Source organism: Otolemur garnettii, unplaced genomic scaffold, assembly GCF_000181295.1.
Source record: "Otolemur garnettii isolate 467f Iridium unplaced genomic scaffold, OtoGar3 scaffold00057, whole genome shotgun sequence".
Taxonomy (NCBI): domain Eukaryota; kingdom Metazoa; phylum Chordata; class Mammalia; order Primates; family Galagidae; genus Otolemur; species Otolemur garnettii.
In genome coordinates, this window is record NW_003852452.1 from 6,799,581 (window position 1) to 6,822,651 (window position 23,071).

The 23,071-nt window shown below is 36.9% G+C and overlaps 1 protein-coding gene across 2 annotated transcripts in view; it reads left to right on the forward strand.

Annotated features, from left to right (window-relative positions):
* Positions 1-22,595, forward strand: part of STK38L (serine/threonine kinase 38 like) — an 82,658-nt gene extending 60,063 nt beyond the window's left edge. The window contains exons 4-14 of one of the 2 annotated variants that reach the window (XM_003792471.2): positions 2,262-2,384; positions 2,617-2,700; positions 9,149-9,272; positions 11,059-11,213; positions 11,581-11,683; positions 11,871-11,932; positions 14,314-14,431; positions 14,842-14,965; positions 16,413-16,508; positions 18,706-18,797; positions 18,903-22,595. In XM_003792471.2, the coding sequence (XP_003792519.1) occupies positions 2,262-2,384; positions 2,617-2,700; positions 9,149-9,272; positions 11,059-11,213; positions 11,581-11,683; positions 11,871-11,932; positions 14,314-14,431; positions 14,842-14,965; positions 16,413-16,508; positions 18,706-18,797; positions 18,903-19,030 (1,209 nt within the window). In that variant the 3' untranslated portion in view covers positions 19,031-22,595. Of the gene's footprint in view, positions 1-2,261; positions 2,385-2,616; positions 2,701-9,148; positions 9,273-11,058; positions 11,214-11,580; positions 11,684-11,870; positions 11,933-14,298; positions 14,432-14,841; positions 14,966-16,412; positions 16,509-18,705; positions 18,798-18,902 lie in introns of both variants that reach the window. The other variant, XM_023514663.1, reaches the window with a different exon arrangement.
* Positions 22,596-23,071: the final 476 nt, after the last annotated feature.

A 23,071-nucleotide genomic window follows, 5' to 3' on the forward strand; every position in this document is an offset into this window, starting at 1 on the left:
AGATTTTTTTTTTAAGTAATGTAACAATATTATAGATGACTTCTCATTTTTGTAGATTATGTGCTCCATATGCTTGTGATTCTCCCTGCTTGATGGAGTTGGCTATGCCCAAAGCTACATAAACATTGTTTACTCGCTGCACTGTACAACCTGTCAGACAATTAATAAAACTGGAATGAGGTCATCTTTTCCACTCTAGATAGGTGTCTGCAGTTGTCCTCTGTTTTATAATCCACCAAGGAAAAGATTCAAAATAGCTTACAAATTCTTATATATATATATATATATATATATGTATTTATTTATGTAATTAAAAAATATATAAAAACTCTTTTCTACTTTGAAGACATGATATTATAGTGCCACCAAGTGGCCTTTTAAAAATTTTGCTCTTAACATGTAAAATAAGCTACTTCAGGGCTGTCTCTTCTTTTACTAGTAATTTGGAGTTTTCTTGTTATACCTTTCCATTATTCAAAAGGTATTTTGAATGCCTACTACATATAAAAAAGGGTATTTGTTATTGTCTTTATGTAGAAAGAAGCAGAAAAATAATCTTCAGTATTGCTTTAGAATCCAACTTTGTTTTTATAATTATACAATTTTAGCTTCTTTAAACTGATATTTAAAAGGTAAAGTTCACCCTAATGCCATGATTAGGGAAATCTGTTTCTTAAATTAATACATAGCCACTAGATCTGGATAGCTTTTAGGTAAGTAGAGTAATAATTATTAGATCCTTATTATAGTTAACTTAAATTCCTTTATTGCCTAACGTCTTACCAAGAAAAAAATATTCATTGTTGACTTGCATCTTTTTTCCATATACCATTATTTTATAAACAATATCAGATGTGGAAGAAGACAGTAGGCAAAGCTTTGAAATTTGTATACTTGACTTTTATCTTCATACTGCCCTGATATCCACGATTGATGTACTTGAGTGTGTTAAGCTATTTGAGTCGAAGATATGATTTCTTGGTTTCATCCTTTCAGATTAATTTTGTTAGAAGTATCAGAATTTCCTTGCATTGACTGTACATATTTACATAATTACATACTTACGTTATTAACAGTTCACCTAACTGATTCTAACACAGATTTATACAGGAGTAGGGAGGGACTATTCAATGGTTGTCTCCTGAGCCCCATTTAGAAGCCGTGCTTCTGGGCTGTTACCATCACTTTAACTTGTCTCTTCCTCCAAATTGAACAGCTGAAAGCGTAATAGGATTTAGTTGAAGATGATCAGGTAATTTTTTCACAGATTTTTGTTTATTCCCCACTCTGTTTTACTTCTGTTAGGCGCTAACCATGTCAAAAAACAATTTCAGGCTCGGCTCAGTGGTTAGGGCACTGGCCACATAACACCAGGGCTGGTGGGTTCAAACCCAGCCTAGGCCTGCTAAACAAAAAGCAACAAAAAAGCCAGGCATTGTGGCAGGTGCCTGTAATCCTAGCTACTTGGAAGCCCAAAGCACAGCACTCTACAGAGGGCAACAAAGTGAAATTCTGTCTCAGTTAAAAATAAAAATCACTTTATAAGGGGGGAAAAATGAGATTTAGAACAATGAAATAAATACCTATTCCAAATGTAACCTTCATGTGTTTCCTATGTTGCTTATTAATGATAGTTATTTTGTGTAATCTTTATAGAATCAATTATGAATTACTGATTTGGATATGTTAATGATTTCTTATAATCTTTTTTGCAAGTTTGTATTTTCAGGAAGTTGTATATCAAGTCTCAAGCCATTCATCAAAATGTGTCAAGAATAAGTTCTACGAGCAAAGCTCTATTGGATACACTGTCAGAGTGTTATTTTGTTGTCACCCCTCTTAGTGGTTGTGATATAGCAACTTTGGAGGCCCGAGAATTGAAATAAAGTAGATTTCCTAACAAAGTAAATCAGTATCAGAATATACAGTCTTAGCATTTCCTAAAGTTTAATTTTTATTTGTAGAACTAAGTTAGCATAAATATGAGGGAATCAGTTTTGTATATGTAAATATGATAGACTAGTTAAAATGAAATATTAATAGGGCCCACCTACAGAGTAAAGATTTAATCCTTAGTAAAAATAATTTTTTTTTTTAAATTGCTTGATTCTTTCCATGCTTAATACTTGGCTTTGGTAAATAAGTTAAAGCATTAGATACCTTACTTTTATTTTTATAATGTGAATCCTCTTTTAATATATAAGCTCCTTTCAAACAACCTGATTGTAAAATCATGCTTCTAAATTGTCTTTTTTTAATAGAAAAAGTTACGCCGATCACAGCATGCTCGCAAAGAAACAGAATTCCTACGGCTCAAGAGGACCAGACTTGGCTTAGATGACTTTGAGTCTTTGAAAGTTATAGGAAGAGGAGCATTTGGAGAGGTATGCTTCCTTTTTAAAGTCACTGCTGCTAGAAATATGTATTTTACAATAGTTTAAAATGTAACATATAATTCCTAAAATAACAACAAAGGCAAACACCTGCTTTCTTTAAGGGAAAATGCTTTTCATTCATGAATAAATAGTGTTTAACATTTATAATATTTATTTTTTTAATTGTGTTTGGCCTTTAGCTAAGATGAAGTATAGTATAATATTTATTTCTATATGCTAGGTGCGGCTGGTCCAAAAGAAAGATACAGGCCATATCTATGCAATGAAGATACTGAGAAAGGCTGATATGCTTGAAAAGGAGCAGGTAAGGGTTCTCTAACACCTTAGCGTAACATGCAGGAACATCTGCTGGCTGAGTGTTACAGTAAGTGTATTGGAGTTTTTAAAAAGATAGTTACACATCTTACTGTATATTCTGTTAATTTTTTGACAGCCTGTTTTATGGTTTCTCAATTTTATATTTAAAATTTCTTCCAAATTCAGAATCCACATATTAGTCTGCATAGACCACCAAAACAAAATAATACAGATTGGGTAGCTTGAACAACAGATATTTATTTTCTCACAGTTCCGGAGACTAGAAGTTCATGAAGAAGGTTGTGGCAGGCTGTGGTTTGGGGGAGGCCTCTCTTCTGGCTTGCAGACCGCTGCCTAGTCACTCAGTCCTCGTATGGCCTTTCTTCAGTGCTTGTGGGAGGAAAGAAGGAAAGCATGCATGTCTGTGTGAGAACTCTCTGGTGTCTCTTAGAAAGTTGCACTTTTATGAAGTCATTTAACCTTAACTACTTCCTTGGAGGCACCCTCTCCACATACAGCCACACTGGGGATTAGGGATTCACCGTATGAGTTTTGGGGAGACACATTCAGTCCGTAACAAAATACCTTCTGAAATACTTCCTTTTCTGACTTCAATGAAAATAAGAGATAGTCCTCAGCACCCTCCATCCCTATCACATAGGAAATAATCCTCCCTTGAGAATATGCTGATCTTTGTATTTCCAAACTGTCCAGGGCTCTCTTCAGGTTTCCTGTTAATTAATTTAGCTCCATGGGGTGGCCATAATGTCTGAAAACATCAGTAGGATTCTTTTATGTGTTCACTTGTGTTACCAGTCTGGGTGAGCACTCCAGAACCCTAAACTTAATACCGATTCTGGTGACTCAGCAGGGAGGCTGGATAGGGCACAGCACTTCTCTGCTCTTTATGCTTTGTCTTTGGGTCCCCACCTAAAGTTTCCTTTATTCTTATAGCAACTATATAATATGTTAATAATCATAATGTATGTAATGCATCAATTAATAACCAGGAATACATTGATTTCTGGTTAGAGTTCCCCCGAATTCTTTTATTTTGTTATTTCATTCATTTAGCAAGTATTTATTGGGTGCCTACATGTATGTTCTGGGAATACAGTTATTAACAAGACAAAACTGATCTTTGTTCTTTTGTAGTAGTGGAGACAAGACAGCTATTTCAGATTTTCATGATTGATAGGTACTATGAGGAAATTTTTTTTAAATGATAAGGTCATACATATGATCTGGGTTTAGGAGGAAGAATTAGATCAGGGAAAGTTTGTCTGAAGAGGGAATATTTGATGAGAGATTGAATGATGGGAAACAATGACATGTAAAGATCTAGCAGAGCAGGCCGGGCACGTGGCTCACGCCTGTAATCCTACCACTCTGGGAGGCCAAGGCAGGAGGATCCCTTGAGGCCAGGAGCTCAAGACCAGCCTGGGCAACTAGTAAGACCCTGTCACTACAAAAATCATTTAAAAGTTAGCCAGGTATGGTGGCACACTTCTGTAGTCCTAGTTACTTGGGAGGCTAAGGCAGGAGGATCATTTCAGCCCAAGAGTTAGAGGCTACAGCAAGCTCTGATTATGCTAAACTCTAATCCAAGTGACAGAGCAAGACCCCACCTCTAATAAAAAAGAGGAAAAAGATCTGGTAGAATAATGGTCTGATGGTCTGGCTGGCAAATGCTGAGAACTGAGGTAAGAGTTATCTCGGTCTGCTTAAAGAAGAGAAAGAAACAATTATGGTAGAAGTGACAGGAAAAGTGATCAGAGATGAAGGGGAAAAGATAAGTAGGGCTTTGGAAGCTGTGATCTAGAAATTGGATTTTTAAAAATTTCAAGTTAATAGGAGGGCACCAAGTTTTAGGTTACATTGTTGAGTGCAATGGGAAGATGCTGGAGGAATTTTTGTTTGTTTAAACAGGGAAGTGGCATGTCTGATTTATGTTTTATATGACTTATACTTCGGTTACAACAATGAAGTTGTAAAAAGGTTAAATAGATTATATGTACTATCAGGATTTGTTCTGATGGACTGTTTGGGGGTGGGAGGATGGACAAGAGTGGGGAGGGAAAGGAGAGAAACCAGGATGAAGTAACAAGACAAGGTGAAATGGCCTGGGGTCCAAGGATAAGGTAGCAGTCCTGGATCTCAGCCCTCAGGATCCCTGGCAGAGGGGACCTGCAGAGGACCTGCAGAAGAACATAGTAGAAGGCAGGGGAAAACTAGAACATGGTGTCCTGGAAGCCAGGAGAAGAAAGTGTTCAAAGCAGGAGGTGAGTTGTCACCTGTGTTGAATGTTGCTAAGATGGAGAGCAAGAGGACGGGCCACAGGATTTCACAACGCGGAGGTTAGATCATGAGTCACATGGCGAGGACAGTTGGACTGTTAGGGAGAAGTCTGCCTGACATGGTGGAAAGGAGAATGGGAAGCAAGAAGTGGAAAGAGTATAGCTAGCTCTTCCTGCGACGCGGAACAAAGGATGCATTGGGAAAATGACAGTAGAAGCTGAAGGAAGTTTTTATAAATGGCAGGAAATGTTTCAGTACTGAAGAGAAGAATTCATTAGAAAGGGAAAAATTAAAGATGCAGGAGAAAGAGGAGATAATTACAGGACTCTGCTGGAAGACAAAGGAGCAGGGACCCATTTATTAAAACAGAAAGGAAAAGCAGAGAAAATGGGAACAAATCTAAGGTGGTTGATCTTACATTGGAAAGTCTCAGCTTCCTTGTTGAGTGCAAATTCATGCAGTCATCTGCTCAGAGGAAAGAAAGGGTGGCTTGTTGGTGGTTTAAGGGGAGAGAAGTTGTGAAATGGGCATCATAGAGTGTGGGAAAGCAGACTTACTAGGAAATACAGTCAAAGGCCTGTTGAGATTTTGTAGTCATGAATTTAAAGGGAAACCAGTTGGTATAGTGGGGTGATGTTTACTTGCTAGGGGGAGGTGCAAAATAGACAGAAATTTGGGTTTAACCCATGATTGGTGGTTTTCTAGGCAAATATAATGGAGGGAGCAAAGGACAAAGGAGTTCATGTCATTTGCAAAAGAGTGGTCACAATGATGTAGGCTGGGCAGAGACATAAATGAGGTTTTGAGGAGGGCAGTAGATAGAGAAAAAGTGATAGGGCCCATGGCATGGAGACTGAAGTGCCTGGAAGGATAGAGTGGTGGACATCAGCACAAGGGTTCCTTAAAGGTGAGGTTTTAGAAGGGAGTATGATTGCTGGTGATGAGAAGGACAGGAATATTACCCTGAGTGGCTGGGTTTACTGGAGGATCACTGAAGGGGAGGAAATGGTTAAAGAATTGTGTAGTGAGGGTATTTTATGGTTCATCCTATGGCTGCTGAAATCCATTCTTGGGTTGAAAGGGTAGAGAGGAACCTGTTGAGTCATGAGTTAAAGTCATGAATGAGTGGGAGGGATTGGTCAGGAGGAGTTCTGTTGATGATAGCTATAAGGAGGGGTAGTGTGGTCTCACAGCATGTGCTTCAGTGGAGCTAGAGAGAAGGAAGGTGGCAAAATGGTTCAGGAGCAGCCAAGAGAATGAGAAGAAGACCTCCTTCTGCACTGGGCAACACAGGAGAGAAAAGCAGGCCTTCCTTGAGAAGGCTGGAGGGATGGCTTGTTTAAGGAGAGAGAAGTTGTGGAAGAATCCTCCTAAAGTGTGGGAAAGCAGACCTAGGGAAATGCCGTGAACGCTTGCTCCTTGAGATTTGCATTCCTGAATTGAAACCAGTTGGTATAATTGTGTGATCTTCATCCTGGTTTCAGCTAGAGGTGAGATTTAGGGGACTTTGTTGATAACAGGCTATGTATGATTCTCCAGAGGGAAGAGGTTTGAAAGACCAGGAAGGTTGAGATACTGAGTTGGATTAGAGAACCATAGAAAATGACGGAATAAGGATAAATAAATGAGGGTAAATAAAAATAAAGGTAAAACTGTATAGCCTTAGAGGCAAGGAGGGAAATAGGAATCTAACTTAGCCATAATGGAATTAGTCCTAGATAGGGTTTTAGAGGAAGGATAAAAGTCAGCAGTTAGTTCAAGTTGTACATAGTCTAGCCACTAGCCCCTTGTGGCTGGCTACTGGACAGTTGAAATGTAGCCTGTCTGAATTGAGATAAGGTATAAATGTCAAATGTCCACCAAAGAGTTGGTGCCCCCTCAAAAGTATAAAATATTTCGGCCAGGCATGGTGGCTCACACCTGTAATCCTAGCACTCTGGAAGGCCAAGGTGGGTAGATTGCCTAAGCTCACAGGTTCGAGACCAGCCTGAGCCAGAGCCAAACCCCATCTCTAAAAATAGCCAGGTGTTGTGGTGAGTGCCTCCTGTAGTGCCAGCTACTCGAGAGGCTGAGGCAAGAGAATCACTTGAGCCTAAGAGTTTGAGGTTGCTGTGAGCGACGACGCTACAGCACTCTACCAGAGGTGCCAAAGTGAGATTCTGTATCCAAAAAGAAAAAGTATAAAATATTTCAATAATTTTATATTGATTATATATTGAAATAATATTTGGATATATTGGGGTACATATATTATTAAAATTTTACCTGTTTAAAAAAAAATTTTTTTTTTTTTTTGAGATAGAGTCTCACTATGTTGCCCTTGGTAGAATACCGTGGTGTCACAGCTCACAGCAACCTCCAACTCTTGGACTCAAGCAATTCTCTTGCCTCAGCCTCCCAAGTAGCTGGGACTACAGGCACCCATCACAATGCTTGGTTTTTTATTATTGTTGTTGTTATTATTATTTTAGCTGCCTGGACCGGGTTGGAACCCATCAGCCCTGGTGTATGTGGCTGGCGCCCTACCCACTGAGCTTCCAGTGCTGCTCAGTTTTCACTTAATGAAACAGATCCAGAGAGATTATAAAGTATTTTGATGCCACAAAATAAATTCTTATCAACTTTTGTGCTTTAACCTTAGAATACTTAACCGTACCAGGCAAATAATGTATATACATAGTAATTCTAAATATGATATTGTAAGCAAGTCATATTATTATGAAAAGGTTTACAATTATGTGTTCTAATGTACTTTGGGCTAGAGTTCATAATGATACATGTTGAAATGGCTCAGTGGGTAGGGCACTGGTCCCATATACCGAGGATGTCAGGTTCAAACCTGGCCCTGGCCAAAGTGCAAGAAAAAAAAAATAGCTGGGGGTTGGGGCGGGCGCCTGTAGTCCCAGCTACTTGGGAGGCTGAGGCAAGAGAATTGCCTAAGCCCAAGGGTTTGAGGTTGCTGTGAGCTGTGATGCCACGGCAAAAAAAAAAGAAAAAAAAAATAGCTAGGCATTGGGGCGGGCGCCTGTAGTCCCAGCTACTTGGGAGGCTGAGGCAAGAGAATTGCCTAAGCCCAAGGAGTTGGAGATTGCTATGAGCTGTGATGCCATGGCAGTCTGCCGAGGGCTAGTGAGACTCTGTCTCAAAAAAAAGAAAAAAAGGACACTAGCAAAAGCATAGAAATCAAATCTTACTGTGAAACTTTTTTTTTTCTTTTCTTACTGTGAAACTTTGAAGAAAGAATGTATAAATAATAATTCTAAATAGTATCCCTAGTAATTATGTTTCTGACATATGAATAGCAAAATCCCCCCAAAGTTACACAAATTTGCTGCAGCTAATTTTATGGATATTATAGAGGTGTTATATTATAACAGTAACTTAATATATTAACACAATTATTATAATTATTCCTACTTCTTAAAAAAAAAATCAAATAAAGATCAATCTGGGCCCATTGCTTTAACAGTTAAAAATAGTTTCCTATTTTTCACAAACCTTGTCTTTGCCAAACCAATCTACAGGGCATTGTTTACTGCTTTTGAAAGTCAGAGTAGTGCCCTAAATTTATATGACAAATTTATGTGATCCTTGGCTATGTAGAAATTCTGGTTAGAAAATTTTTAGGGCTCAACACCTGTAGCTCAGAGGCTAGGGTGCCGGCCACATACACCAGAGCTGGCAGGTTTGAATCCAGCCTGGGCCAGCCAAACAGCAATGACAATTGCAACCAAAAAATAGACAGGCATTATGGTGGGCTCCTGTGGTCCCAGCTACTTGGGAGGCTGAGGCAAGAGAATCACTTAAGCCCAAGAGTTGGAGGTTGCTGTGAGCTGACGCCAAGGCACTCTACCAATGGTGACATAGTGAGATTCTGTCTCAAAAAAAAGGAAAGAAAATTTTTAGACTAATTATTGCTCTACTCCAAAGGCCTTGCCTTCCAGTAATATACCCATTGATCTCACATTTTCAGGCCTAAAGAAATAAGCTAAAAGAAACTTTCCTGAAGTTCTCCATATTTAACGAGAATATGGACATGCATGGGTTTGAGAAAACTCCAGCTTTCCTTCATTACTGTTAAGGATGGATATGTGTAAGGTATAAGCTTAAGAAATGAGTAATGTGTTACAATTATCTTTCAAAATATATTCATCTAGGTGGCCCATATCCGAGCAGAAAGAGATATTTTGGTAGAAGCAGATGGTGCCTGGGTAGTGAAGATGTTTTACAGTTTTCAAGATAAGAGGAACCTTTATCTAATCATGGAATTTCTCCCTGGAGGTAAAAGCAAATATTATAGCAATGACAGACTAACACAAGCACATCCTTAATATAATGATGATTGTATTGATTAGGTTTACTTTTATATTCCTAGCTCGAAGGTTTTACATGTCACAGTTCTTCAATATTTACTTTCATAGTAATGCTAATTTTGAACTGAATGATAAAGTTGGCACATTTTAAATACTACCATTCTGGGTTCACTGCATATAATTAGATTGTTACAGGTCCACAATTAAGGAAATAAGCCAATTTTAAAAAGTAACAAAATGGGCAGCTCCAGTGAGTAGGGTGCTGGCCCCATATACTGAGGGTGGCGGGTTCAAACCTGGCCCCAGCCAAACTGCAACAATAAAATAGCCGGGCATTGTGGTAAGCGCCTGTAGTCTGGGCTACTTGGGAGGCTGAGGCAAGAGAATCACCTAAGCCCAGGAGTTGGAGGTTGCTGTGAGCTGTGTGATGCTGCCACGGCACTGTACCGAGGGCGATAGAGTAAAACTCTGTCTCTAAAAAAAAAAGTTAATAATACAGGAAAATGTTCAATCTCATTGATATTTAGGGAAATGCAAATTAAAACAAGAATGAGATACCACTTCACACTTATCGGATTAGCGAAATCATTAAAACTCCGGTGATACTGAGTATAGGTGAAGCTGGTGGGGGGAACTGGCCTCTTGTAAATTGATCTCTGACTTTTATGGAGAGCAATTTAGAGATATGCAGTAAGGCTGAAAATGGATGTGTCCTCTGATCCAGCGCTTCCACAACCAGCTGCATCCCCTAGAGATTCTACCCCACGTGTGCATAGAGACTATAAAAGGATATTTATTGCTCCTTGTCACAATAATGAAAAATTATATTTAGAATGTTCATTGTAGCATTGTCACAATAGTGAAAAATCAGATGCAAGATAAATGCCCATCAACAGAGGAAGTGATAATATTGGCATAATTACACGATGAAATATTTTATAGTAGTCACAATAGTAAGATCTTAGAAACAGTAGCGTGAGTAAAGCAAGCTGTGTACCTACAATTTGATATTATGTAATTTTTCAAAAACCTAAAAGACTGTAAATTTATATATATACATGTATATATGAAAACATATTTAAAAATTAAGTTGACATATGTCCACCAAAACAAATCCATGATTATTGCTGTTCAGGAATAGAATGGGAACAGAAGACAAAGAATATTTTTGCATTTTTTTCTTAAAAGACTCAAACCATGGGTGAAAAAAATGTTATCAGTTGTCAGTTCTGTTTTTTAAGCATGCCAGTGTTTGCATTAGTTAAAACTACTTGTTATGTGTCCCCTTTTAAAGAAAAAAACACTTTGTAAACAAAACGATGTTTAGAGGTTATCCATTTTAGTGGGATGAGGTCCTGTTTTGTTGGACCAAAGAGCTTAGGATGTTTTTGAAACTTTTGTTTAAGAAAGTTTCATCTGGTTTTATCTGGTTTCCAGGCATGCTTATTCTTGTTGGGCATATTTTCCCAGCAACTTATTCTGGATGTTCATTATCAACTTTATTCTTCAATTTTTTTCCAGTTATCAACTCTATTCTTAATTTGACTTCACATACTCTATCTTAAAACCTTCAAATGTCATAGACTGTTTGCTCATGCAGTGACACTTTTATTTGGCCCCAGTGATGGTTAGTTGTAGTATATGGGGTGATACAAAATCACGCATGCATTGTATAGCTACAAAGAAAGCTCTTAGAAGCTATTACCCCTTTAAGACATTTTCAGTAACATGATACTTACTTTCTTTGAATTTAGGTGACATGATGACATTACTAATGAAGAAAGACACCTTGACAGAAGAGGAAACACAGTTCTACATTTCAGAGACTGTTCTGGCAATAGATGCAATCCACCAGTTGGGTTTTATCCATCGGGATATTAAACCAGACAACCTTTTATTGGATGCCAAGGCATGTGAACAAACTGGTGAATTATTACGTTGCTGATTATTTTATAGCTTTAATAGAGCTGATTTTGTGATTGGAAATGAGCAACTGCAATTGGGACTATTGTTATATTATTATATAAAATAATGCATTAAGAGAACACTCTGGAATGAAATAACCTAAGGAAATAAGGGTATCTTTTTGTTTCTTTCATTTTGTACTTTGAAAAAGCATCATTGAATACTTACAATTTTACATTTTCATTTGTGTAAATTCCAAGCTAAGATTTTTTTTTTTTACAATAACTGCATTTTAAAAAAGGAGTTTATAATAAGGCCTTTTGTTTTCAAAGTTAATACAATCTCCTGATTTTACTGGACTTTTTCTTTAGGGTCATGTAAAATTATCTGATTTTGGTTTATGCACGGGATTAAAGAAAGCTCACAGGACTGAATTCTATAGAAATCTCACACACAACCCACCAAGTGACTTCTGTAAGTTTGACTTTTTTTTTCTAGTTAAAATATTACAGCTGGTTTGATTCAATACTATAGAACTGAAGGTTTTCTCCCTTGCTCTCTCCCCACTCCTTAAACCCCAGTGTGTTTTAGATGTGTATGTGTTTTTGGTTTTTGGTGAGAGTTTTCCCTCATGATTACAATTCCATATTGTTGAAATTAGCATTTCAGAACATGAACTCAAAGAGGAAAGCAGAAACTTGGAAGAAGAACAGGAGACAACTGGTAAGTCAATTGTGTTTTTAAGAAAGCATTTTGGGGCTCGGCGCCTATAGCTCAACCGGCTAAGGCGCCAGCCACGTACACCTAAGGTGGCGGGTTCGGATCCCCAGCCCGGACCCGCCAAACAACAGTGACGGCTGCAACCAAAAAATAGCCGGGTGTTGTGGCGGGCGCCTGTGGTCCCAGCTACTTGGGAGGCGGAGGCAGGAGACTCGCTTGAGCCCAGGAGTTGGAGGTTGCTGTGAGCTGTAATGCCATGGCACTCTACCCAGGGGGAAAGCTTGAGGCTCTGTCTCAAAAAAAAAAAAAAAAAAAAAAAAAAAAAGAAAGCATTTTGGGCCCTGGTCCTAAAAATCTCTTCTGATTTTTACTTGACTACAGTAGAACCTCCATAGTTGACAGCCTCCTTAAAGTTGACCTAAGTTTTATTGCCTGGACATGCACCTCATATACATATCAATACAGTAGGCCTAGTACCTTCTTTATGTTGATCACTTTGGGGGGGGCAACTTACAGAGGTTCTGCTGTAGTATTGACCTCACAGCAATGATAGCACTTTTTCTGGGATTATAGTTTTTCTAGTTTTTCTGTAAAGTTTCTTTGCCAGGGAAGTAAACTGTTGATTTTTACTGTATGATTTAACTTTAAAGTACTTTATTGAACATAGCTATGAGTAAGTGATCTGCTTATTAGTAATTAGCACTTTTTAAATAAAACTCACTGAGCGTGATTTTAGTGTCTGTCTCGTGGTTTCTGTTTTTCCATTTTTCCATACCTGTGGTATAAATCCTGCTATAACAATTATCAGTCAGCACATAAGGTGGTTGTAAGTGTCTAAGAACTTTTTTATAGAAAAAGTAAGTGAGAACTTTGGGATATAAAAATTATTTCCCCTTTTTCCTCTTTCCCTTTATCTTGTTAAGAAGGTCTTACTTCATCCCTAGCCTTAAGAATGGGCCTTTTGGCTTTGTTTTCCTAATTTCTTACACAACACCTGGTATATATAGACACTCTATAAATATTTGTTCTGTTCAGTCAAGTGATGAAAAGAAAACTAATTTAGCATTCCCTCAGAAAAGTAAATAGACTGAAAAGTATTATAATAGTCTGATAGCTTTTAAAAGCAAATAAAATGACCTATGTGTCATTGAGCTTATTCTCCCATTAAAACCCAAGTAATTGTAAATTTCCTATGTTGTAAAACATTTTAGTGTTGTTAAAATGTATTGAATTTTACATTAAGGAGAAAAACTCCATTCTACTTTTAAATGTGTCACTTCTAGATCAGATTTTATAATTGAGAAAAGAATTGGAATATTCCCTATTTTTAAAGGGCAGAAAATGAATGCTGCTTAAAAATGTGGGGGAATTCTATACCTCCTATTTACAAAATATTTATGAATAATTACTTATGTGCATGTTTGGTTATATTCAGACCTTATATAAGTGTTTTCTAGAAGAAAGCTAAAGAGGACTCTACTGGTAATGGGGGCAGGAAATTCCTTTAGCACCTGGATCCCCTGCCTTCTAAATGCCAATCATGTCCTCCCCCAAGTCACTGAAACTCTGCTGTCACACATTTTCAAATGGTCCTCACAGTACTACCTGAATTGAGAACTATTACCTTAAAGAAATAGCTTTTGGGCTCGGCGCCTGTGGCTCAAGCAGCTAAGGCGCCAGCCACATACACCTAAGGTGGCGGGTTCGAATCCCCAGCCCGGGCCTGCCAAACAACAATGATGGCTACAACCAAAAAAAATGGCCGGGCGTTGTGGGGGGCGCCTGTAGTCCCAGCTACTTGGGAGGCTAAGGCAGGAGACTCGCTTGAGCCCAGGAGTTGGAGGTTGCTGTGAGCTATGATGCCATGGCACTCTACCCAGGGGGATAGCTTAAGGCTCTGTCTCAAAAAAAAAAAAAAGAAATAGCTTTTGTAAGATTTTATGTGACTTAAGAAAGAAAAACTGCCTAGTTTCTTGAGGAATGTAGTGCCAGGAATTGTTCATAATGGAAATACCTGAAGCATCATTGGTTAGTTTGTAGTTTACAAAGCACATCTCTCTTTATCGTCCTATCCTCATATTAACTCTATTAGGGCAGGTATCATTATGCAGCTTCATGAAAGTGAAGCTGAGGCTCAGAGAGGTCGGATAACTTGCCCCAGAACGCGTTAGTAGAGAGCGGGAATGCCAGGCCTACTGAGTTTAACTAATTTTTCATTTTTTTTTGAGATGGACTTGGGGCTATATGTATAAATAACTAAATTGAGCTTGATACAGAAATCATGTATTCTGTAACATACTGTGCTTTTTCCAGTAGTAAGCCATACTCAAATCTATGTTGTTTTAATGTTAAGAATATTGGTTTGACAGGCTGCTCCTTTGCAGGCCTATTCCACAGTTGGGACGCCAGATTATATTGCTCCTGAAGTGTTCATGCAGACTGGTTACAACAAACTGTGTGACTGGTGGTCTTTGGGAGTGATTATGTACGAAATGCTAATAGGTATGTTTCATCATTCATTTGTGTCCACAATATATACATTTCCTGAGTGCCATTAACATTTTGCAGATACTATGGGCTAAAATATCTGAACTCTTTTAAACCTATTTCTGATACCTCCCAAAGTTAAATATATACTGATTAATACTCATAATCCTATTTCAGGAAGGGAGGTATTTAACCCAAACCCCTACATCAGAATTATATCTGCAGGGCTTTCAGGTAACAGGCAGTGTTTTAAATCCCTGACTGCATTGGCTTTATTAGCAAGTTTATTAGACATTGATGAGTGCTGACATTTTTTTACTATTACTATTAAACAGAGCACTCAGAGTTGTTTTGCTTCATGGCACACACTTAGTAGTAGGTATAACAAAAGCTAATAAAACTGTTCTGGTTTCTTTGATACATAGGATATCCACCTTTCTGCTCTGAAACGCCTCAAGAAACATACAGAAAAGTGATGAACTGGAAAGAGACGCTGGTGTTTCCTCCAGAGGTACCTATCTCTGAGAAAGCCAAGGACTTAATTCTCAGGTAAGTGGTTAAATTCTTAGTAGAGTTCATGGTGTCTTAAAATTTCCCGAGTACCTAAAAGACCCATTTTACTGTTGTTGGGGGAAGAGACAGTACCACTGATTTATACAGTCAAAGAGATCAATAAAGAAAAGGTATTTTTAAAAATGTAAACTCTTAAAAGGAAGTATGCAGGAGGAAAAAGTTTAAAAAAGGAAGAGATTTCGTATTATTTCAGTTACTGATACATACGTATAAAAGTAGGAGGTCACTTCTGTTAGAATGCAATGACCCAGTCTCATTAAAAAGGGAAAATAAATGGTTAGCAGCAGAAATTCCTATCATGCAAATCTATATATGAAATATTATATATAAAAGATTCCTTTATGTTCCTCAACTAAGATGAAGTGTTTTGGTACTGCTCTGAATATGGGAAGGAATACAAATTGGGACAACCTCTGGGAACTTTTTTTTTTTAATAAATTTATTTTAAGTTAATGAGAGGGTACAAGCAAGCAGGTCAAAACATTTGATTTAGCTAGATAGCGTTCGTCTTGTGGTTATGTCCCATATGCAAAAGGTATGCCAACCCCACCCCCCTACCTCTCATGGCAACTTATTAATAAAAAATTCTGAAACTGTATTAACCTTTGACCCAGCAATTCTCCTAGGAGTTTTGCTTACGCAGATAGTCAGATGTGTATAAAGATTTAGGTACATCTGGGAGGCAGTGGCAGGTGGAATTGCCTGAGCTCAGGAGTTTGAGACCAGACAGAGCTAGAGCAAGACCCCGTCTCTACTAATAATAGAAAAACTAGTTGGCACCTATAGTCCCATCTACTCAGGAGGCTGAGGCAAAAGGATTGCTCAAGTCCAAGAGTTTGAGGTTGCTATGAGTCGTGATGCCACTGCACTCTACCCAGGGTGACAGAGTTGAGACCCTGTCTCAAAAAAAAATTTTTTTTAGGTACAATTAAGATTATCATGGTATTATCTAATAGTAAAAAATTAGAAACCATTTGAATGTTCAGCAAGAGTGGACTGGCTAAATAATTATAATGATTTCTATGTATATATTTTAGAAAATGAATTCATAGAAAAATATTTAATGACTTTGAGAAGTTTTCCTCATTAAGTGAAAAAAGTAGCCCTTATATAGAAATTACTATATCAACACAATATTTTTAATATTATCATAAAGATTATTTATAGTAGTTATAAATATATAAAAATGGTTATCTCTAAATAGTGTGATTACACATGTTTTTTTTTCTTTTGCCTTTCTTACCTGGGTGATGGGACAGATGATTATTTTCTTCAAAATAGTTAATGTCACAACAAACATAGTTAATGTCAGTACAAAGAAAAACACTGTAATGTTTTAAAAAAGGAAATGTTTGAAATAAGGTGACTAGAGTAATTTAGAGATTAACTTGTATGTGATGATTTCTTTATTTCCATGTTCTAGATTTTGTATTGATTCTGAAAACAGAATTGGAAATAGTGGAGTAGAAGAAATAAAAAGTCATCCCTTTTTTGAAGGTGTAGACTGGGGGCACATAAGGTATGTCTCTAGCCTCTGAGTGGAAGAGGTCTGAGTATAAACAAATTTCTAGAGTTAGTGACTCATTTATCTTTGATTCTGATAGAGTAAACATAAAAAGTAACGTTCTAATGTTTTTAAGTAAGTGTTTTCTGGATAATGTTAGTCAGTGAGACTGTAGTAGGCTTTGCTTAAATGAGTCATTTTAGGCTGATGTTCCCTCTGAGGGAAAAAAACCACGTATTGTGGTTTTTAGATTGTTACATTCATACTTACACAGATTAACTCATGAAAGATGTATGTACAGTTCACGCTGTGACCCCTAGTTTGTGTCCTCTAATATATCATACTGTATATCCTTACTGTATAATAAAGTGTAGTCTCTTCTTTAAATATTGGGAGAAAAGTTAAATAATGCAAATAACTTTTAAGAATTTGCTTATAGTTGTCAATTGTGAGCATTTTCCTTTTTTCATTTCCTGGCCAAACTACCTCCAGTAGTTCTGGTCTGTTCTCCACATAACAATTTAGAAGCAGACATCTGGTCATGCCATTTTCCTACTTCCCTTTGCACTTAGACTTAAGAATCCTTAATTGATAGCCCAGCGCCCGTTGCTTAGTGGTTAGGGCACCAGCCACAGACATTGGGGCTGGTGGGTTCCAACCTGTCCAGGACCTGCTGAACAACGATGACAATTGCAACAAAAAAAAAGCCAGGCATTGTTGTGGGCGCCTGTAGTCCCAGCAACTTGGGAGGCTGAGGCAAGAGAATCGATCAAACCCAAGAATTTGAGGTTGCCGTGAGCTGTGACGCCAACGCACTCAAGGACAACGTAGTGATACTACTCAAAAAAAAAAAAAAAAAAAAGAATCCTTAACTGCCTTTTTAGGTTCGCAGGTTATAGTGCTTGCCTCATCTGCACAAGTTGCATCTCATGTATCCTTCCTTTCTCCTTCCCACCTTAAGAGTTTTGTCATGTACTGTTCATTCCAACCAAAGTGCTTCTCTTCTCCCCACCCTCATTCCTGCCTCTACCCTGCCCTGTCTCGTCAGCTCCTTTGCATCTTCCAAGACAGCTGTGGGCCAGGCACTCTACCTGTTATAACAGCTAATGCTTTTTATCATTGTCATGTGTCAGCACTCTTCTAAGTACTTTGCTTGGATTTCTCATCTTAGAAACCCCATAAAATAGTAACTGTTATCCCTGTTTTACAGATGAGACAAAGGCATAGAGAAGTTAAGTAATTTGCCTGCAGTGCTACAGCTAGGAACTTAAAGAGCTAGAATTGGAACAAGCAGTTTGATTGTACAGATCTAACTCTTACCTGCTACACTGTATTATACCGAACATATATCATCTCATTGATACCTCCCTTTTTACAGTTGTGGGAGGATGCTTAGAAACTACCATTCCAGTGTTTTATAATGAGAAGCAGTCACAGAGCAGGGGGCTGCCTAAGGTCATGCTGCTAGTGAATGACAAGAAAGGTTAAGCCTCAGGGCTCCAAGGTCTGTGGTTCTTTCCACTAAACCGGGTGGATTAAGTTAGTATATTAAGTACAAGTAAATTGAAATGATTATGGTAAAAATACATAAAAGCTTTTACATAATTTCCTTCCCCTTTTTTTTCCCAAATGACTTTTCATTTATGGATCTTTTCTTAAATTCTGTTCTGAAATCCTCACAATTTACATAATTATAATATCTTTAAATAAAATCTCTAGTTTTACTTTTCATAGGCTATTGATTTTCTACTTTAAAAGTACACCTGTAATCCTAGCTCTGGGGGGCTGAGGTGGGTGGCTAGCTTGAGCTCACAAGTTTGAGACCAGCCTAGCAAAAAAGTGAGACCCCATCTCTACTAAAAATAGAAAAACTGAGGCAAGAGGATCACTTGAGCCCAACAGTTGGAGTTTGCTGTGAGCTATCACGCCATGGCATTCTACCCAGGGCCATAGCTTGAAATTCTGTTGCAAAAAAAAAAAAGTAGCATGAGAATGTCTTGGTACAAAGAAAAAAAAATTTAAAATAAATGAAAATAATTGTAATAAAAATCATACTCAACTATTTTGAAATCTACTTAATTATTCTCAAATCCTTAGTAAATTTCCTTGGCCTTTGTAATACCTATGATGCAGGATTTGCAAATAGAGTTATTTGTTGGAAAAATTAAAAGTTCAAGAAAAGTTACCATGGCTACTCAATACCTTTCTATAGGGAAAGACCAGCAGCAATTCCTATAGAAATTAAGAGCATTGATGACACTTCAAATTTTGATGACTTCCCTGAATCTGATATTTTACAACCAGGTAAGACAATCTGCAGTGTGATTTATGTTGTTGAAGGTCTGCGAAGGTGCTGACACGTCACTAATGAGATTCCTTTGCTCTTGGTTCACATTTCTGTCTTTACAGTGCCAAATACCACAGAACCAGACTACAAATCCAAAGACTGGGTTTTTCTCAATTATACCTATAAAAGATTTGAAGGGTTGACTCAACGTGGCTCTATCCCCACCTACATGAAAGCTGGGAAACTATGAATGAAGATCACATTCGCCCACAACCAAGAGAACTCAGGTAGCTGCATCACCAGGCTTGCTTGGCGTAGATAACAATACACTGAAATACTCCTGAAGACGGTGGTGCTTATCGACTAAAAGAGGAAATTCTACAGGATTAGGATTTCTAAGACTACTACAGGAATTGGTTGGCAGTGCCAGCTGGCTTTTTTTTTTTTTAATATTTTATTATTTTTGTTAACTTTATTATACGAAGGTACTGGAATAAAAGGAGAGTACATCCCTTTCTAACTGCACTGCCTACATGCATATTAAGGTCCATTCTGCCTGTGTGTGCCGTGGCTTTGAACTGTAACACCTCTAATCAATTCAGGAGAAACACATATCATATAAAGCAACATAGGCTCACCTGTAGGTAACACTGCAGTATTGCTGTCGTACTGCACTTCTTATGGGTCTACATAATCCGTAAAAGCCATCTTCCATAGTTGGTGTTAGAACATTTGCCCTATTGTTTGGACATCTGTAGAATACATATGATGACAATTTCTGTAATGAGTTTAAGAAATTTTAAAAGAAATACACTGGTTCTTTAAAAAATAGAATTTATCATCAAGTTATTACACAAACTCCACACTAGGGAGTGACAGGTTTATCATAAGGAACAGAAAGTTTAACACCTTCACTCAAGCACTCCACTAATATATTTACTTTGCATTCAGAAATACAGATGACTTTTATATACATAGTCTATATACGCATAGGGAGATGTACTGTATTATCTAAAAAGTAAAGTTGCTTTTCGTGTGACAAGAGGACTTCTTTTTTAACAAGAGGACATGGCATTATTTTATTTGATTATGATGAGTTGAATTTAAGAAATGACCATGAAAGGCTGCTTGTAGAACTAGTGTATTTTTATTAAACTATTTTTTTAAATGTCAAACTTCTGATCATGTAAATGGACTTGTAGAGAACAAAATGCTATTTCCTTTGATTTTCTAGAAAGTCGTTAACATATCATGGTTGGTTAACTTTTATTTCTTTGGATGAAAAGTTTTCTTTGATAGTACTTGTATTATCGTGCCATTATTTTCTTATGCTCCAAATGTACCAAAGATCCTGAAACACAGTGGATGTTCACAACTGAGTAGAGTGTTACTCCTGTGGGAATGCTGTATTCAGACGTGACAGATCTTTGATCGAGGTCAGCTTATTCAAGGGCAATACTGTTCATGTTTAGCTCCATCACTGTGGTTGACATAGATGGAAGGAAGGAAGGAAGGAAATGCAGGCTTGGGGCGGGGCTTGGGGGGGTTGGGATTAGAGGTTAATGTCAGCATCAGATTCTTTGGGTATTTCCCTAAGAATTAAATAATTTTTTCTAGCCCAGTATTTTAATTCTAATTTAAACAACCCTCTGAGATTTTTATTTCCTAAGTACTAGTTGAGGAATAATACTTTAGCAAAGAATAGCCTAATATTTGTCTGAATTGTTAATTGATAAAATAGTTTAAAGATAGGATAACTATAACCATTACAAATGATCTGTGATCAAAATCTAAGGTGATGATTTATTGGTAGGAGTGTCTTCCTAATGGGGAAGAATTGCATTAGGAGCATTACGCAAATCTACCAGATTTATCGATTCTTTTATAAATGTTGCTGCTCGGTAGTGCCACAGCATTTTAATGAGGCCATCCTGTCCTGCCCCCCACACACTTTTTTTGTTCGTTTAAGTATTTATTGAGTCCTTATTCTGTGTTCATCTAATAGTTCATCTCCATTTTTCCAGTCTGGATCATGTGACTGAATATTTGGGAGAGAGAGCTATTAAAACTCTAGGGTTATCTCAATTTCACTAAACTCTAATTTGTCTAATCATAACTGCCTTTAATTTTTAAAAAATCTTGAATTTCTACTGGAGTTTCTGAGATTTTTCTCACCCCCCACGTCACCCCCTTTTTTGAAAAAAAGACGGTTTTTGCTAGTGTGGTCATGACTAGGTGAACTATGAGGAAAGTACAACATTCTCTTGTTCTACAATGGTAACTATTTTAGTGTAGAAAATATCATTAATTCAAGTTGACAGAGAGAGAGAGAGAGAGAGACTGAAACGGATATAAAGGAACTGAATTATCTAAGTTCACTTTTTATTGGATAGGACTAGAGGATTTTAGTTTTGATTCCCTTCATTCTTATTATCAGAAGGAACTTGGAAATAGTTATAATTTCTTGGCAGTGGAAGGGCAGTTCTGAAAGCTTACTTTGAAGTCTCATTCTTCCCTGGAGTTAACAGAGTGATTCATAATCTTTGGGGTTTCCTCCTCATCAAAAGCATTTCTTAAGTGCCTATCTACAAGCAATTAAAGACTGTGTCTGCCCTTTGGAAGCTGAGAATTTGATTCATGATGCAAATTAACTAGATAATTTGCAGGTACCCTTGACACTGAAGATTCTCTATTATACATTTCCCATATTTCAGGTGAATCATTTAATTTAAATAACAAAACCTTATCTAATCAACTGGGCATAATGACATTTTCTTTAAATTAGACTCTATTTTGAATTAAAAGAGTTTTATTATAAACTGTGTGTTTTTGGTTTTTCTAAGTATATAGAAAGCTTGTATAATTCAGATTTATCAATTTCCTGATTTAATGTAGACTTTGACTTTTTTATTAAAAACCTTTATATTAAAGCAAGTTATGTTATTTTTCTTGTATGCATTTATTATTAACATAGCTTTAAATCTTTAAACGTGTTGAAGCATAGTGTTGTCTGCAAATAAGGAATTGCTTATAAATCAGCCACTTCTGAATGGAGAATATAGCTGATTTAGTAAGCTAGTTAGTTGAATGGAAAATAACAAGTGTGGAATATTAAAAATATTCTTTGGTTGCTAAGGCTTAAGGCAGTGTTTCATTTATGTCTATAATAGCATATTTTTCTGTTCTTTAAATACCTGCATATCTTTGTGTAAATCTTTAAATTTTTAAATATTTTAAGTTTTAATTATTATTTATTTTTGATTTTTTTTTTTTTTTGGTAGAAAACCCTTAGACATTCTCTATTGATAGAAGAAATAGCTAGCTATCTTTTGATGATCCACAAATAAATGGATTGAGATTTTTAATCTGTAGAAGTCCCTGGCTACTAAACACATTCTTTTTTTTTGAATTGTTGAAATTCAGGACATTGAAAGTTACTGTTTTGCTACAACCATGATTATCTCCTCTTTGTCTTTATTTAAATTTTATTTTCTCTTTAGAAGTGCACTTATTTCTGAAAAATCTTAGTGAAACACTTAGGACAAATATAAATATAAGACACTTGGGACTACTAGAAATACTTTAGATTTTTATGAAAAAATGTCAGGGGATATTGTTGCTATAAAAAGGGATAAAGTAATAAAAATATATCTTAGCTATTTTTTTAAAAGCAATATAATCCAGCAATTGTCTAGCAAAATAATCATCAGGCTGTTGAGTTTGGTGTTCACTTACTGAGTTTCAAAAAAATGTTTTGGTGGCATGAGGGCTTTTTCATTGAAGGTCAGACCAGAATAAAAACTATGTTTACAAAATTTCTGTTGGTGAGGTGTTTTTGGTTTTATTTTTGAGTTTTGGGATCGCTGTTATCCAAAACTCAAGAAAGACTATTTTGTAAATGTAAATTACTAAATAACTTTTACACTTGAAAATCACATCAAGAAATAAAATAAATATTTGAAGTTTACATTAAAAATGTCTGTTTAAATCTGCAGCTAAAAACATACGGCTACACAAGCCATAAATGATCATTTTAGGTACTTGCTGGGAATATAACATACACAACAACCCCACTTGGTCAAAACAAGTTAGCAAGCAGTAGACTGAAAATACTTCAACACAGCATAGAAATATACAAATGGCCCAGGTACCGTTACCTCCTGTTCCATGGAAGATGCTGACAATCATTCATAATATACCAGTAATACTTTCTCCACTGAGCCCAGTGGGAGCCAGTGAGAATCCCAGTCAGCCTCCTTGTGTTCCAACTGTTCCCTGACATCGTTTCAAT